Source organism: Lampris incognitus, chromosome 17 (assembly GCF_029633865.1).
Source record: "Lampris incognitus isolate fLamInc1 chromosome 17, fLamInc1.hap2, whole genome shotgun sequence".
Taxonomy (NCBI): domain Eukaryota; kingdom Metazoa; phylum Chordata; class Actinopteri; order Lampriformes; family Lampridae; genus Lampris; species Lampris incognitus.
Window position 1 is genome coordinate 21,408,133 of NC_079227.1, and position 12,341 is coordinate 21,420,473.

The following is a 12,341-nucleotide window of genomic DNA, read 5'->3' on the forward strand; positions in this document are numbered from 1 at the left end:
GATGCTGTGGAGAAAACATGCGGTCACCAAAACTCAGAACCACCTCCGCCCCCAGCCCCCTTGTCTGACAACAGTGAGAGCAAACAAACTGACCTCTCAACCACACAGCTCAATGTCATCATGCAAATCTCAAATGAGGCCAGAGAGATGCAGGGAGCTAATACCACGGAATCAGTTAAGATACGAGACCATATTAAAGAGATTGTTAAAAACCCTCACAGTGAAACGCAAGTCCCACCTTTTTCTGCTGAAATACTTGAGATACCAATACCAGGGCAAATGCTTAGCGACATTGACTGTAAAAGAAGCTCAGATTCTGGCAGCACGACTGAGAGAGAGGACAACAGCGGTATCCAGACAAGCTCCCATCACCCAACTACAGAGCAGATGGAAAGAAACAAGACCAGGGAACAGGCTGATGCAGCTGCTTCCTCATCCAGCTTCACAGAGCTGCCAGAATGTTCCACCCCACAGGAGAGTTCCACAGAACCCCCTGCTAGTTCCCATCTTCTCAATACAGACCTAGTAAACCAAGGGCAGGTAGAGCAGTTTGTTGAAGCAGAAACGTATCATCTTCCCGACCAAGAAGCCACAATCGACGCTCCACTGATCTCTGAGCTTGTACATTCGGCCAGTGCTCAAGGAATTGTGATTGTCAGAGAAGAGGCTCACATCAGTGGGAACTGGTCTGAGGTGCACTTGAATCAGAGTTACCTCGTGCAACAGGAGGATGGCACTGTCTGTGAGGCTGCTGTCGTAAACGAGCTGAGCTCTGAACTTTCTGCTGGACAACCAAAGCTGTATGGAGAAAGTATTCATTCAGACATTGAGATAGAATCACAACCTGTCGAAGTATATGAAATTTGTGGTCTGGTGGAGGAGGTCGCAGAGGAAACCATCTGTGTCAGTAGTAGTGCACAGATGCCCTCCTCCCCAGGCTACGAAGTGAACTTGTTCAATGCATTACTGGATCATTCTGAGGAGTACACGGACAAAGAGGGACTGGACTTGCACCTTGGAACTTCCCTTCACACAATTAATGAAAGTGGCAATGTCATCATTACCCAGCAGCCCTTCCTGTCATCACATGACACAAATGTGATGGAGGTTTGCTCAAACGATATTTCTCACATTTCTACACAAAACACCATTACAGCTGATATAGGGCAGCATTTAGTATTAGACGCTAACCAAGTTGTGGAAGTGGCAGAATCAGGCAGTGTTTGTGTAGTCCAGGCTGCTGTTTCTGCACCTGATTCATTTACCATCAAACAAACTGATTCCAGTGCGCAAACACTGGCACCTAGTCTGCAGACCGTACCAGTTGTCTCAGACCAAACAGAGGTGCAAGCTTCCCATTTAGTTCAAACGCTGGAGGCAGAAGCAAAAGCTTGTTCATCGTCTCTTATTTCCGCAGTAGAAGTGGTCACAGTGGAGGAAATGGGGATAGATTCGTCCCTTGCAGTTTCATTGCAAGTTTCCGAGGTAGAAAATCAGCTGACTCCAAAACAATCTCATGAAGTCGCTGTCACAAAACCTGAGATCTGCGTTTCCTTGCGTGAAGGGACCAAAGATAATCTTAATTTGATAGAGCCCCCGTCACAGAATATTAAGAAAAGTACAGCCAGAGAGACCAAACCAGAGGCCCCCTGCCCCACTTCCTCCTCATGTGTTATAAATCCAAAGCTCCTCATCCCAAAACCAGGAGAGACTCCTCTCCTGAAATATCCACCCTCTGCTTTAGGGCAGGTGTCCAAGCAACAGAATGTGGTCAGTATGCTGGTCAATGCCCATTGCTCTGGGTCTGGCACAGTGATAAAAGAGTGCCTTCCCCAAACTATCTTAGCAGCAGACTCTGTGTTTAAGTCTGTGGCTGGTAGCAGCCAGAAAGATCAGGCACAGTCCTCTGTCCATATAACTTCTTCCACAACACCTCCCACCAAGGCACAGCCGCCTAGTACTGCAGACATCCCATCCCCGCTCTGTCAGCTTGCACCTGCTCTCTCTTCACCATTACAAAATAAATCTGACAAAGAGGCCTTAATTGTGACTAAAGCTTCAACGGGGAAAGCAGACACTGCACCCAAAACTGTCTTGAACCCTAAAGATACCAACCCGCCTAGCAAGCCCCGGACCCTTGACGTGCTCTCAGCTTCACTGGAGGGGGCAAGCAAAGCTCCAGATTCGTCCAGTTCTAAACATGCTGTCAGCCAGCTTGATTCATTCTGTCAGAGTGTGGTGGAGGAGAGTGTAGAGATGGAGCAGGATGGGCCCCAGGAGTCTGCCCCAGGGCATGCTAGCAGTTCAGAGGAGGGAAGTGATGAAGACGCTGAGCTGTACAAAAGTGAATGTGGGATTGCCACTCCCAGCTCAACACACAAGGTATTTTTTTTTTTTTGAGAGGCTAGAATGCAGTCACTTAATTTGGTCCCTTTTATTTCAGGTTTAGGAGAGTATGTTTCGACATGGTTTGATCCCAGGTCGTGTGATGCTAGAGTCTTGATGAGATTGGGTTTACCAATGAATGTTAAGCATCATCATAAGCAAAGTTAGCAAAGAGGAAAGTGCTTGAAGTATAAGGTTTCATATAAAACCCAAGTGGTCATCGTCAAAGTCTCCAGGTTTTTAGAAGCAGTTAAAGTATATCACTTAGGAAAGATAGCAAATGCCAAATTCTAAGAAGGTCCTCTGTATACCTGATTATCATGTCAGGCAGGTCAGTTTCTAATGTTGATTGGCTGTGTTGCGTTTCTGTGCCATCATCACCTGTCTGGTGTATGTTGATGATTTTTTTTCAGCAACGGCATCAGCTACTATACTTTCTAACCTCAATAATGAATACAGCATTGGCCTAACTTAAGTTTAGGGATTTATTAGCTGAGCTACAGGTTATGGAATATAATCATTCTTTTATCATGTTTTTGTGACTTATGTTAATTATACTGCCATGTTTCCATTGTCTGTAAATATGACATCATTCTACTCTCACTTCTAAATATTTTATTTTTGCTTGTAGTCCTCATTAATCCAATAGGTACGAACACAGTCTTATTACTGAGTGAATTTTAAGTTGGTCGCATGCTAAGCCATGTGTGTTTTCCAGCATGGACAGAGCAGGACAGACAGAAAGGCACTGTTCCTAAAGGTAAGTGGTGGTTGTCAGTCACCCAGATAGGATATTCATGGGGACATTATAGTCTGGCACTGTCACTTTTTACACTGTGTGACATTTCGAATTAAAGTGGCAATCTCAAAGATTTCACTTGTGTTCCTTATTGGCGTACGCTTCCCATGAGTTATTTTGAAACCGCTGACTAGTTTGTCCACCAGAACAGTGGAACACAGCGCGTCTATTCTGCCGAACCTCTCTGGTGGATCAACCACTGCTGTGTGATGTTAAACACATCAGTCCCTGTATAACACTTGGGATTTTTTTCAGGAATGTTGCCACAGACACATGTTGTATTTCTCTGATTATTGCCTGTCATCATGGCTGATAGACTGAATTGTCATTGTATTATCTTGTTTGGCAAAAGATAGTAAATTAACGCACATTTATTTAAGTGAGAATCTTCGAGATTGCCACTTCAAAGAGGTAACCTGCTTTTTATGATCACAGTTATGCATGTAAGGGAAAGCACAGTTGAAGTAATATCAATCACTGGTGGCATCTATAAATACTGCAGCTTGTTAAGACTTTTTTGCTTTTTAATGCAGACTTGTTCTAACCTCTGTGTGTGCGTGTGTGTGCGTGTGGGCGCGCGCATGCGTGCCTCGTTTCCTCTTATTTGTAATGTCTCCATGTTCAAAAGTTATAGATTCCTCTTTTTCCTTCTCCCTTTGCCTTAAGGTGCGGCAGTGGATAGCAGACAGGGTCACAGTGAGTTCGTCTCCTGTCTCACCTGGCACATCCTCGCCCTCCCCTGCTCCCTCATCTACCAGAGACTGGTTAACCCCACGCCGAGAGAGGGCCTCCCCTCTCCGGGGTCCCACAGGCAGGTTCCTCTCTCCTTCCTCTCTGGGACCTGCTGGCTACTCTTCTTCCTCTTCCCCAGCAGACCAAGCAACTGCCCATCGAACTCGTGGGGAGAGACGCACGGACATGGCAGAGCTGGCTAAACATGTATGTGGGTCCTAACATGCCAAACATATTAATTCATCATGCTTCATTTGAGAATGACAGAGAAGCTAAGATGGCTGCTGGAGTTTTAATGGCATGTAGCATGGTCAGAAGCTGTAAGAGAGGAAGAAAAATGTTTATTATGAAAATTTTAAGTAAAGAATTTGTGGCCTCCTCTGCTTTTTGATAATTTATGTTAAGGCATGAATGTTTATCGTGGCATCTCAGCTTTTTTACTGTTCATAGTCTAAAATGCGTTCCGTCTACATTTGAGAGTAATAGAGAAATCAAGGAGGTGCTTGAGTGGAAAAAAATAGGTGGGTTGGATTTGTGTCCGTTTTTCATCTTTGACTATCTGTGCGTGAGTGTAAAAATTTGCAGTAACATCTCAGCTTTCTGACTGTTCATTATGTAAAATGTCTCAACATTATTTGAGAGTGTTAGAGTGTGTTAAGTGCTTGAGTGAAAATAAGTAGATCTGGATTTGTGCACAACTTTACTTTTTAGTAATTTCTGTTTGGGTGTGAGCATGTACACTGACATCTCAATTTTCTACGCGTTCGTAGTCAAAAACGTCTGTTGACTTTATTTGACAGAGGTGGAGACTCAAATAGAGCTTCTTGAGTCAGAATAACTGAGACTGTAGAATCTTTCACCCAAACTTTAAATTCTACTGATTATTAAATCTGTGCTTTAGAGTCAAGAACCTGATGACCAAATTATTTATTTTTTCATAATATTGCCATGGGTTCAAGGCTCATGAGGAATAGACACTAACTGTTTAGGTATGCAACTAGATGTAGAACTACAACCCTACTTAGGTCCTGACCCATAGTTTCAACACTACTTTCTGGGTGCACTCTTGTTTACTGACTTTTGCGTCTACTTATGAAACACAGATTACATCCATTCATCCAAGAGTTTTAAATGGTTTTATGATGTTTCCTTTCAGGAAGCAGACATAGAGCATCGAACCCAGGCCCTGAAGCGCGAAGGCTTCTGGTCTATGAAGCGTCTGACCCGCCTGACAGAGCCGGTGAGACCCAAAGTGCACTGGGATTACCTTTGTGAGGAGATGCAGTGGCTTTCGGCTGACTTTGCCCAAGAGAGGCGGTGGAAGAGAGGGGTGGCTAGAAAGGTAAGACCAGCTACTTGCAACAGGCAGCGGGGCAATGTACAAGCTCAATGAGTTGGAAGGCCACTCTTAAACCAAACAATCCAGGTTTTAGAGCCAAACACTATATCCCTATCAGATTCAGGGGTGCTACTGCGTATGCTCTGACTTTTCTGTGGTGGGAACAAGCGAAAAGATAATTAAGCAAACATAATTTTTTTTGTTTCACCTGAATTTATTTTCTTGTTATTTGAGGTAAATATATATTGAGAGATAATATCGCATTTAAGTTGATATCACCCCAACCAAAATACAAATGCATATTTTTCAGGCTATAAAATCAAAATTCCAAGATTTTGTTGGTGTTAAATGCACTCACAGTCGCATGCTATCCTCAGTTTAATGTGTAATGATGCTCACTGTATAGTCTAGATGTGTTTAGAACCATGGCCCTTTGATCTGTCGGTGGTGGGGAAACTACATAGGAGCCACTATTCTGTGTTTCAGGTGGTGCGAATGGTGATGAGACACCATGAGGAGCTGAGGCAGAAAGAGGAAAAGGCCAAGAGGGATGAGCACGCCAAAATCAGAAGAGTCGCCTCTTCCATCGCAAAGGAAGTCCGGGCTTTCTGGAGCAGTGTTGAAAAGGTACAGATGTCCAGCTTACCTCACCTCACTCAATTTGCCAGACGAATTTGGGTTTATGTTTGGCATAGGAAATTAAAATAATTGTGTTCTATCATTTACACTACCGTTCAAAAGTTTGGGATCACCCAAACAATTTCGTGTTTTCCATGAAAAGTCACACTTATTCACCACCATATGTTGTGAAATGAATAGAAAATAGAGTCAAGACATTGACAAGGTTAGAAATAATGATTTGTATTTGAAATAAGATTTTTTTTACATCAAACTTTGCTTTCGTCAAAGAATCCTCCATTTGCAGCAATTACAGCATTGCAGACCTTTGGCATTCTAGCTGTTAATTTGTTGAGGTAATCTGGAGAAATTGCACCCCACGCTTCCAGAAGCAGCTCCCACAAGTTGGATTGGTTGGATGGGCACTTCTTTGAGCAGATTGAGTTTCTGGAGCATCACATTTGTGGGGTCAATTAAACGCTCAAAATGGCCAGAAAAAGAGAACTTTCATCTGAAACTCGACAGTCTATTCTTGTTCTTAGAAATGAAGTCTATTCCATGCGAGAAATTGCTAAGAAATTGAAGATTTCCTACACCGGTGTGTACTACTCCCTTCAGAGGACAGCACAAACAGGCTCTAACAGGTACTATTTAATGAAGATGCCAGTTGGGGACCTGTGAGGCGTCTGTTTCTCAAACTAGAGACTCCAATGTACTTATCTTCTTGCTCAGTTGTGCAACGCGGCCTCCCACTTCTTTTTCTACTCTGGTTAGAGCCTGTTTGTGCTGTCCTCTGAAGGGAATAGTACACACCGGTGTAGGAAATCTTCAATTTCTTAGCAATTTCTCGCATGGAATAGCCTTCATTTCTAAGAACAAGAATAGACTGTCGAGTTTCAGATGAAAGTTCTCTTTTTCTGGCCATTTTGAGCGTTTAATTGACCCCACAAATGTGATGCTCCAGAAACTCAATCTGCTCAAAGAAGTGCCCATCCAACCAATCCAACTTGTGGGAGCTGCTTCTGGAAGCGTGGGGTGCAATTTCTCCAGATTACCTCAACAAATTAACAGCTAGAATGCCAAAGGTCTGCAATGCTGTAATTGCTGCAAATGGAGGATTCTTTGACGAAAGCAAAGTTTGATGTAAAAAAAATCTTATTTCAAATACAAATCATTATTTCTAACCTTGTCAATGTCTTGACTCTATTTTCTATTCATTTCACAACATATGGTGGTGAATAAGTGTGACTTTTCATGGAAAACACAAAATTGTTTGGGTGATCCCAAACTTTTGAACGGTAGTGTATCTATTTTTAATCTTTGGTTTTTTAAATAGACATAAGACATCCTTCTCGGGTGAAAAGACAAAAATCTATGTGCACTCATTCTGATGAGAGGATATTAACTTATATGCCTACTCATCAAAAATAATTTGATACTCTTATGTCAACCTTTACAATGAACTCGTCATCTTCCTGCTGATTGGAAAATGTGGTTTATGTATATATATATACTTAGCACAAAAAGTAAGGAAATTTGTGTTTGGTAGATTATTTCTTTGTTGTAACAATGCTTCTTGGCAATGAATCTTATACCGTTGGAAAGCCTGTTTATTTCCCTTTTAAATGGTGCCACATTTGTAAGGAATTTGTAAGGCATTTGTGGGATGAGCAGCAAAGCTGAGTATGTGAGTTGCGCCCATGAAAAATTTGCCAAATCTTCTCTTCCAATGCCAAACAGCTTATTTTGCTGTTGCTATTGACTCTTGTTTTGAGCTTCTGGTACCCCAGGTGCTGACAATCAGGTGCCTGACATAAGATTTATTGCCAAGAAGTATTGTTACAGCAAAGAAATAATCTACCAAACACAAATTTCCTTACTTTTTGTGCTAAGTTTATATATATAATATGCATAGAAATGGTGAAATAGAGATCAACCAGTTAAACTTTGTGTCCCTGTCAACAAAGGTGGTTCAGTACAAGCAACAGTCCAGACTGGAGGAGAAGAGGAAAAAGGCTTTGGATCTTCAGTTGGATTTCATCGTTGGCCAGACTGAAAAATACTCTGACCTCCTCAGCCAGTCCCTCGCACCCACAAGACCAGCTGAAACTGTACCTTCACCTGCCAAAAAAGCTCTCCCATCTGCAGTTGATGAGGATGGTGAGAGTTTTTTTTTATAATTTCCTTAACTACTCTTGATTATAAACGCAGCTAACTGTCTCTTTGTTAGAAATCAAGATTTCTCGCCAGAGCTGAAAATGTAACTAAGACAAGGAATGTTGTCATAGCTACACACGTCTCTGTAGGCTTCAGCAGAAGTAATGTCTTGCATAAGCCAAGGGTTCGCATTTGTAATTGTCAAGGTCACTAGCTTTTGCTGGATTAGTCATTGTGGTACAGTCAAAGAAGGTTGAATCAGTTCATCTGGATACGGCATTTATTGACCGATACATTTCATCACTCATCGAAGTGACCTCTTCAGGCTAAACTGACTGCAGGTAGCCCTACCATTATAAACAATATAGCTGCATAACGACCGAAACCAATGACCAGTTCCATACGCAAATATGGGCATGACCATTCATTTAAATGGCCATGTGCTACTCACAAAGGATTGGGGAATGGTTGCAATCGCAGCATTGTAAGAACGCAACAGATGTATGCTTAGGGCTCCCCCTCCCCCCAATTTAGGGATGGTCGTTCCCTCTTAGCATAGATAGCCTCTGACTCCCCATTCAAGCCAGCGTTCCTCCCTATCAAGGATGTGCACAGTCTCATCCTTGAAAGAGTGGCCACTGACCTATAGATGGGTGTAGACTGCTGAATCCTGGCCTGACAGATTAGCTCTCCTGTGTTGTGCCATTCTCTTGGCCAGCATCTGTTTAGTTTCCCCAATGTACAAGTCACAGCAATCCTCCTGGCACTTAACAGCATACATTATATTGCTCTGTTTGTGCCGGGGGACCCGATCCTTGGGGTGGACTAATTTCTGAAGCAGCGTGTTTTGGGGTTTGAAAGAAACTGAGACGCGGTGTTTGGAAAATACGTGTCTCAACTCTTCCGACACTCTCGCCACATATGGAATCACCACTGGTTTACGCTTATGCAGTGGTTGTCCTTCCCCTCTCTTCGATTGGCTGGTGCACAGTTTGGGCGTCTTCCTGGCTTTGACAAACACCCAGTTAGGATAACCATACTTTATCAGGGCCTGTTTAATGTGGGATTTCTCCCCTTCCCCGGCCGCTATGTCAGTGGGGCTGTTGTCAGCTCGGGGGTACAGCGTCCTGATGTTTGTGCTCCAGTGGATGATGAGAGTCAAACCTTAAGTACTGATCAATATGTGTTGGTTTATGGTAAACATCAACAATCAAATGTCCCCCATCACCAATTGCAATTTCACAGTCTAAGAAGGCTAACCTGTCATTGTTCACATCCTTCCTGGTGAACTTGATGTGTTTGTCCACAGAGTTAATGTGGTCAGTGAAATGTGATACATCCTGAGATTTAATTTTAACCCAGGTGTCGTCCACAAATCTGAACCAATGGCTAGGTGGTGTACCAGGATGGGACATGAGAGCCCTCTTTTCTACTTCCTCCATATACAAGTTGGCCACTACAGTTGAGACTGGGGAACCTGTAGCACACCCATGCCTCTGCCTATAGCACTGCCCCCTGTATGTACTTCACATACTGTACAGTACAAGTACTGTATGTACTTCACATACAGGTGAGTGTTGGAAAAGTGGAGACCTGTATTTTCCAAACACCGCATCTCAGTTGCTTTCAAACCCCAAAACGTGCTGTGCCAGGGGGATTGCTGTGACTTGTACTTGGGAAAACTAAACAGACGCTGGCCAAGAGAATGGCACAACACAGGAGAGCTAATGCGTCAGGCCAGGACTCCGCGGTCTCCACCCATCTACAGGGCAGTGGCCCTCTTTCAAGGATAAGGATGTGCCCATCCTTGAAAGGGAGGAACGCTGGTTTGAACGGGGAGTCAAAGAGGCCATCTATGTGAAGAGGGAATGATCATCCTTGAACCAAGGGGGGAGGGGGTGCTGAGAGTAAATCTGTCGCCATCTTACAATGCTGTGTTTGCAAACAGTCCCAAATCCTCTGTGAATAGTACACATGGCCGTTGAAACTATAGTTAATGGTCACGCCCATATTTGCATATGAAAGTGGTCGTTGGTTTTGGTCGTTATACAACTTTATTGTTTATAACGGTGGAGATACCTGCAGTCAGTTTAGACTGAAGAGGTCACTTAGATGAGTGAAACGTATCTGTCAATAAACGTTGTATCCAGATGAACTGATTCAACCTTCTTTGGTTATGAAATGATAGTTAATGAGACAAATACGACCTTAAGGCAAAGGCAACCCAGCACCTTGTAGGCCAAAGACTGGCTGAACCTGTCAGGCTAGTTTGCTGCCCATGTTCTCTGCCAAGTGTCAGGAGTCTGGACCCATCTTCAGTTTATTGTCTAACAATATTCTGGAGGTATTGGAGTGCGGTGATATTGTGCTCAGCTTTTGTGACTGTCACTGAAGACCAACTCCAGTCATTATTCATTTTACCCCCCCCATTCCAATTCCTCCCTGAGGTCACTAGGGGTGGGCGATATGACCCTAGATAATATCACAATATTTCAAGGTATCGCTGCGATAACGATGTTCTTGACAATATGACAAAATACTGAAAAATATTTTCTTATTAATTTCAAGAACACACAATTGCAAAAAAGTGTTATAGTTTTATATGTCAGCATCAATGAAACGGTTTGCCTTCAAATATTCAGTAAAAGCTGAACAAAAATAATCTCTCTAATAAGTGGTTTGAAGCCTTCCTTCCCAACTGTTTGGATTGGAATCATATCTTTAGCCAAACAAGATGCGATGGCTTCGGTAATTTCTTTCCAGCATCTTCTTTTTCTGTCATGCGGAGTACAATTTGCCAATGATTCGGCGATGCTACACTAAGCCAATGTAGTTTGTCTGCTTGGTTTAGAACTCACATCTGCCTTTGAGCTCTATTTGCAGGATTTTTGGCTCTCCTTGTACTACTGGGCGCTTCTGCTTGAGGTGGTGAAATACATTTGTTGTATTGCCCCCTTCTGTTGTTAAGCTACGTTCAGACCAAAGGCGGCGAGAGAGTTGGCGCTGCTTTGTTTGCCAGAGTTTGGCCGCCAGCTCCGCCAGGTGTGTTCGAACAGAACACGAATTCGCTGTGTTGACGTCACAACAAGCAGTCTAGTTACACCAACGCTGCTAGCAAGTTTGCTAGACCGCACACAACAAATACCACACACGAGCAGTTTGTGTTTACGTGTGATCATCATGGATGAGCGACAGAGATCAGTTGCGGTGGCTCTGCTTTATATCAACTTGTGCCGCCGAAACCGGCGTCAGCGTTCGGTTTGGGTTCATAGCATAAACGGGAGACGTGCCCAGCTTGGCAAATTTCACCGGAATTCTGGGTAGGGGGCGTGTATTCTTTCCCAACATGAAGGCAGGTTCTAACCCTACTTGAAGGTGATTGGCTTATCGCCTGGCGAAATCTTCATCCAAGTTGGACATTTTTGAACTCCCGCGAAGGCGCGTTCGTCGCTCGATTCGCCCAATTCGCGCCACCCGTAATTTCGCCGCGAATTATTCCGCCCATTCGCCTCCTCCCATTGACTTTGCATGCATTCGCGCCGCCCAAAAAATTCGCGCCGCCTTTGGTCTGAATGTAGCATTACAGTCTTCTTGCACTTCTTACATATTACCGTGGTTTGTTGTACATCTTATCTTATGTAACCAAACCACTTCCACATTACTGAAGTTGTGCCCCTTTTTGGAATTAGCTCCTACACTGTGGAGCTGGTAGCAATGTTACTCTCGCTTTCAGCCTTGCTTGTTGTTGCTGTGCATAATGGTATGACATCATTATGTCAATGAGTTGAAATATTGGCATTCTCACGATATTAAATTTTTTTTCTTATATAAAAAATTATACCGGTATTATCGTGAATGATATGATATGGCACACATCTATTGCTTACAATTAAACCTAACCAATCTAAACACTACCATCTCTTGCCTTAGTTTTGATGAGTATTCATAAAGGCAAGTTGTAGCCAAGAAGCAAATACTTTTAAGGCTTTTAATGGTTCTTTTGTTCTATTTTGCAGACAGAGACTTTGAGCCTCAATGTGAGGAAGAGGATGATGAGGAGACTATCGAGGTGGAGGAGCAGCAGGAAGGCAACGACGCAGAGAGCCGTAGGAGAGAGATTGAGCTGCTGAAGGAGGAGGGAATGCTCCCCCTTGACCAGCTGCTCAGTACCCTCAAACTCCCGCAGGTACTTAACCCTTAGAGCCCGACAGACACAATTTGCACCCAAATTCACATCCCTTCTTCTCGGTTGAATTGCTCACGAAGTAATTATCAGCGAGGTGGAGCACATATCAAATGAAACTGCACAAT

General features: G+C 43.4%; 1 protein-coding gene across 1 annotated transcript in view; it reads left to right on the plus strand.

Annotated features, from left to right (window-relative positions):
• The first annotated feature begins 382 nt into the window (after window positions 1–382).
• The window catches only part of srcap (Snf2-related CREBBP activator protein), a 92,762-nt gene continuing 80,803 nt past the window's right edge, over window positions 383–12,341 (plus strand). Inside the window, exons 1-6 of the mRNA XM_056296720.1 lie at window positions 383–2,382; window positions 3,851–4,123; window positions 5,073–5,258; window positions 5,742–5,882; window positions 7,841–8,033; window positions 12,047–12,216. Coding sequence (XP_056152695.1) covers window positions 388–2,382; window positions 3,851–4,123; window positions 5,073–5,258; window positions 5,742–5,882; window positions 7,841–8,033; window positions 12,047–12,216 — 2,958 coding nt within the window. The 5' untranslated portion in view covers window positions 383–387. The remainder of the gene's footprint in view (window positions 2,383–3,850; window positions 4,124–5,072; window positions 5,259–5,741; window positions 5,883–7,840; window positions 8,034–12,046; window positions 12,217–12,341) is intronic.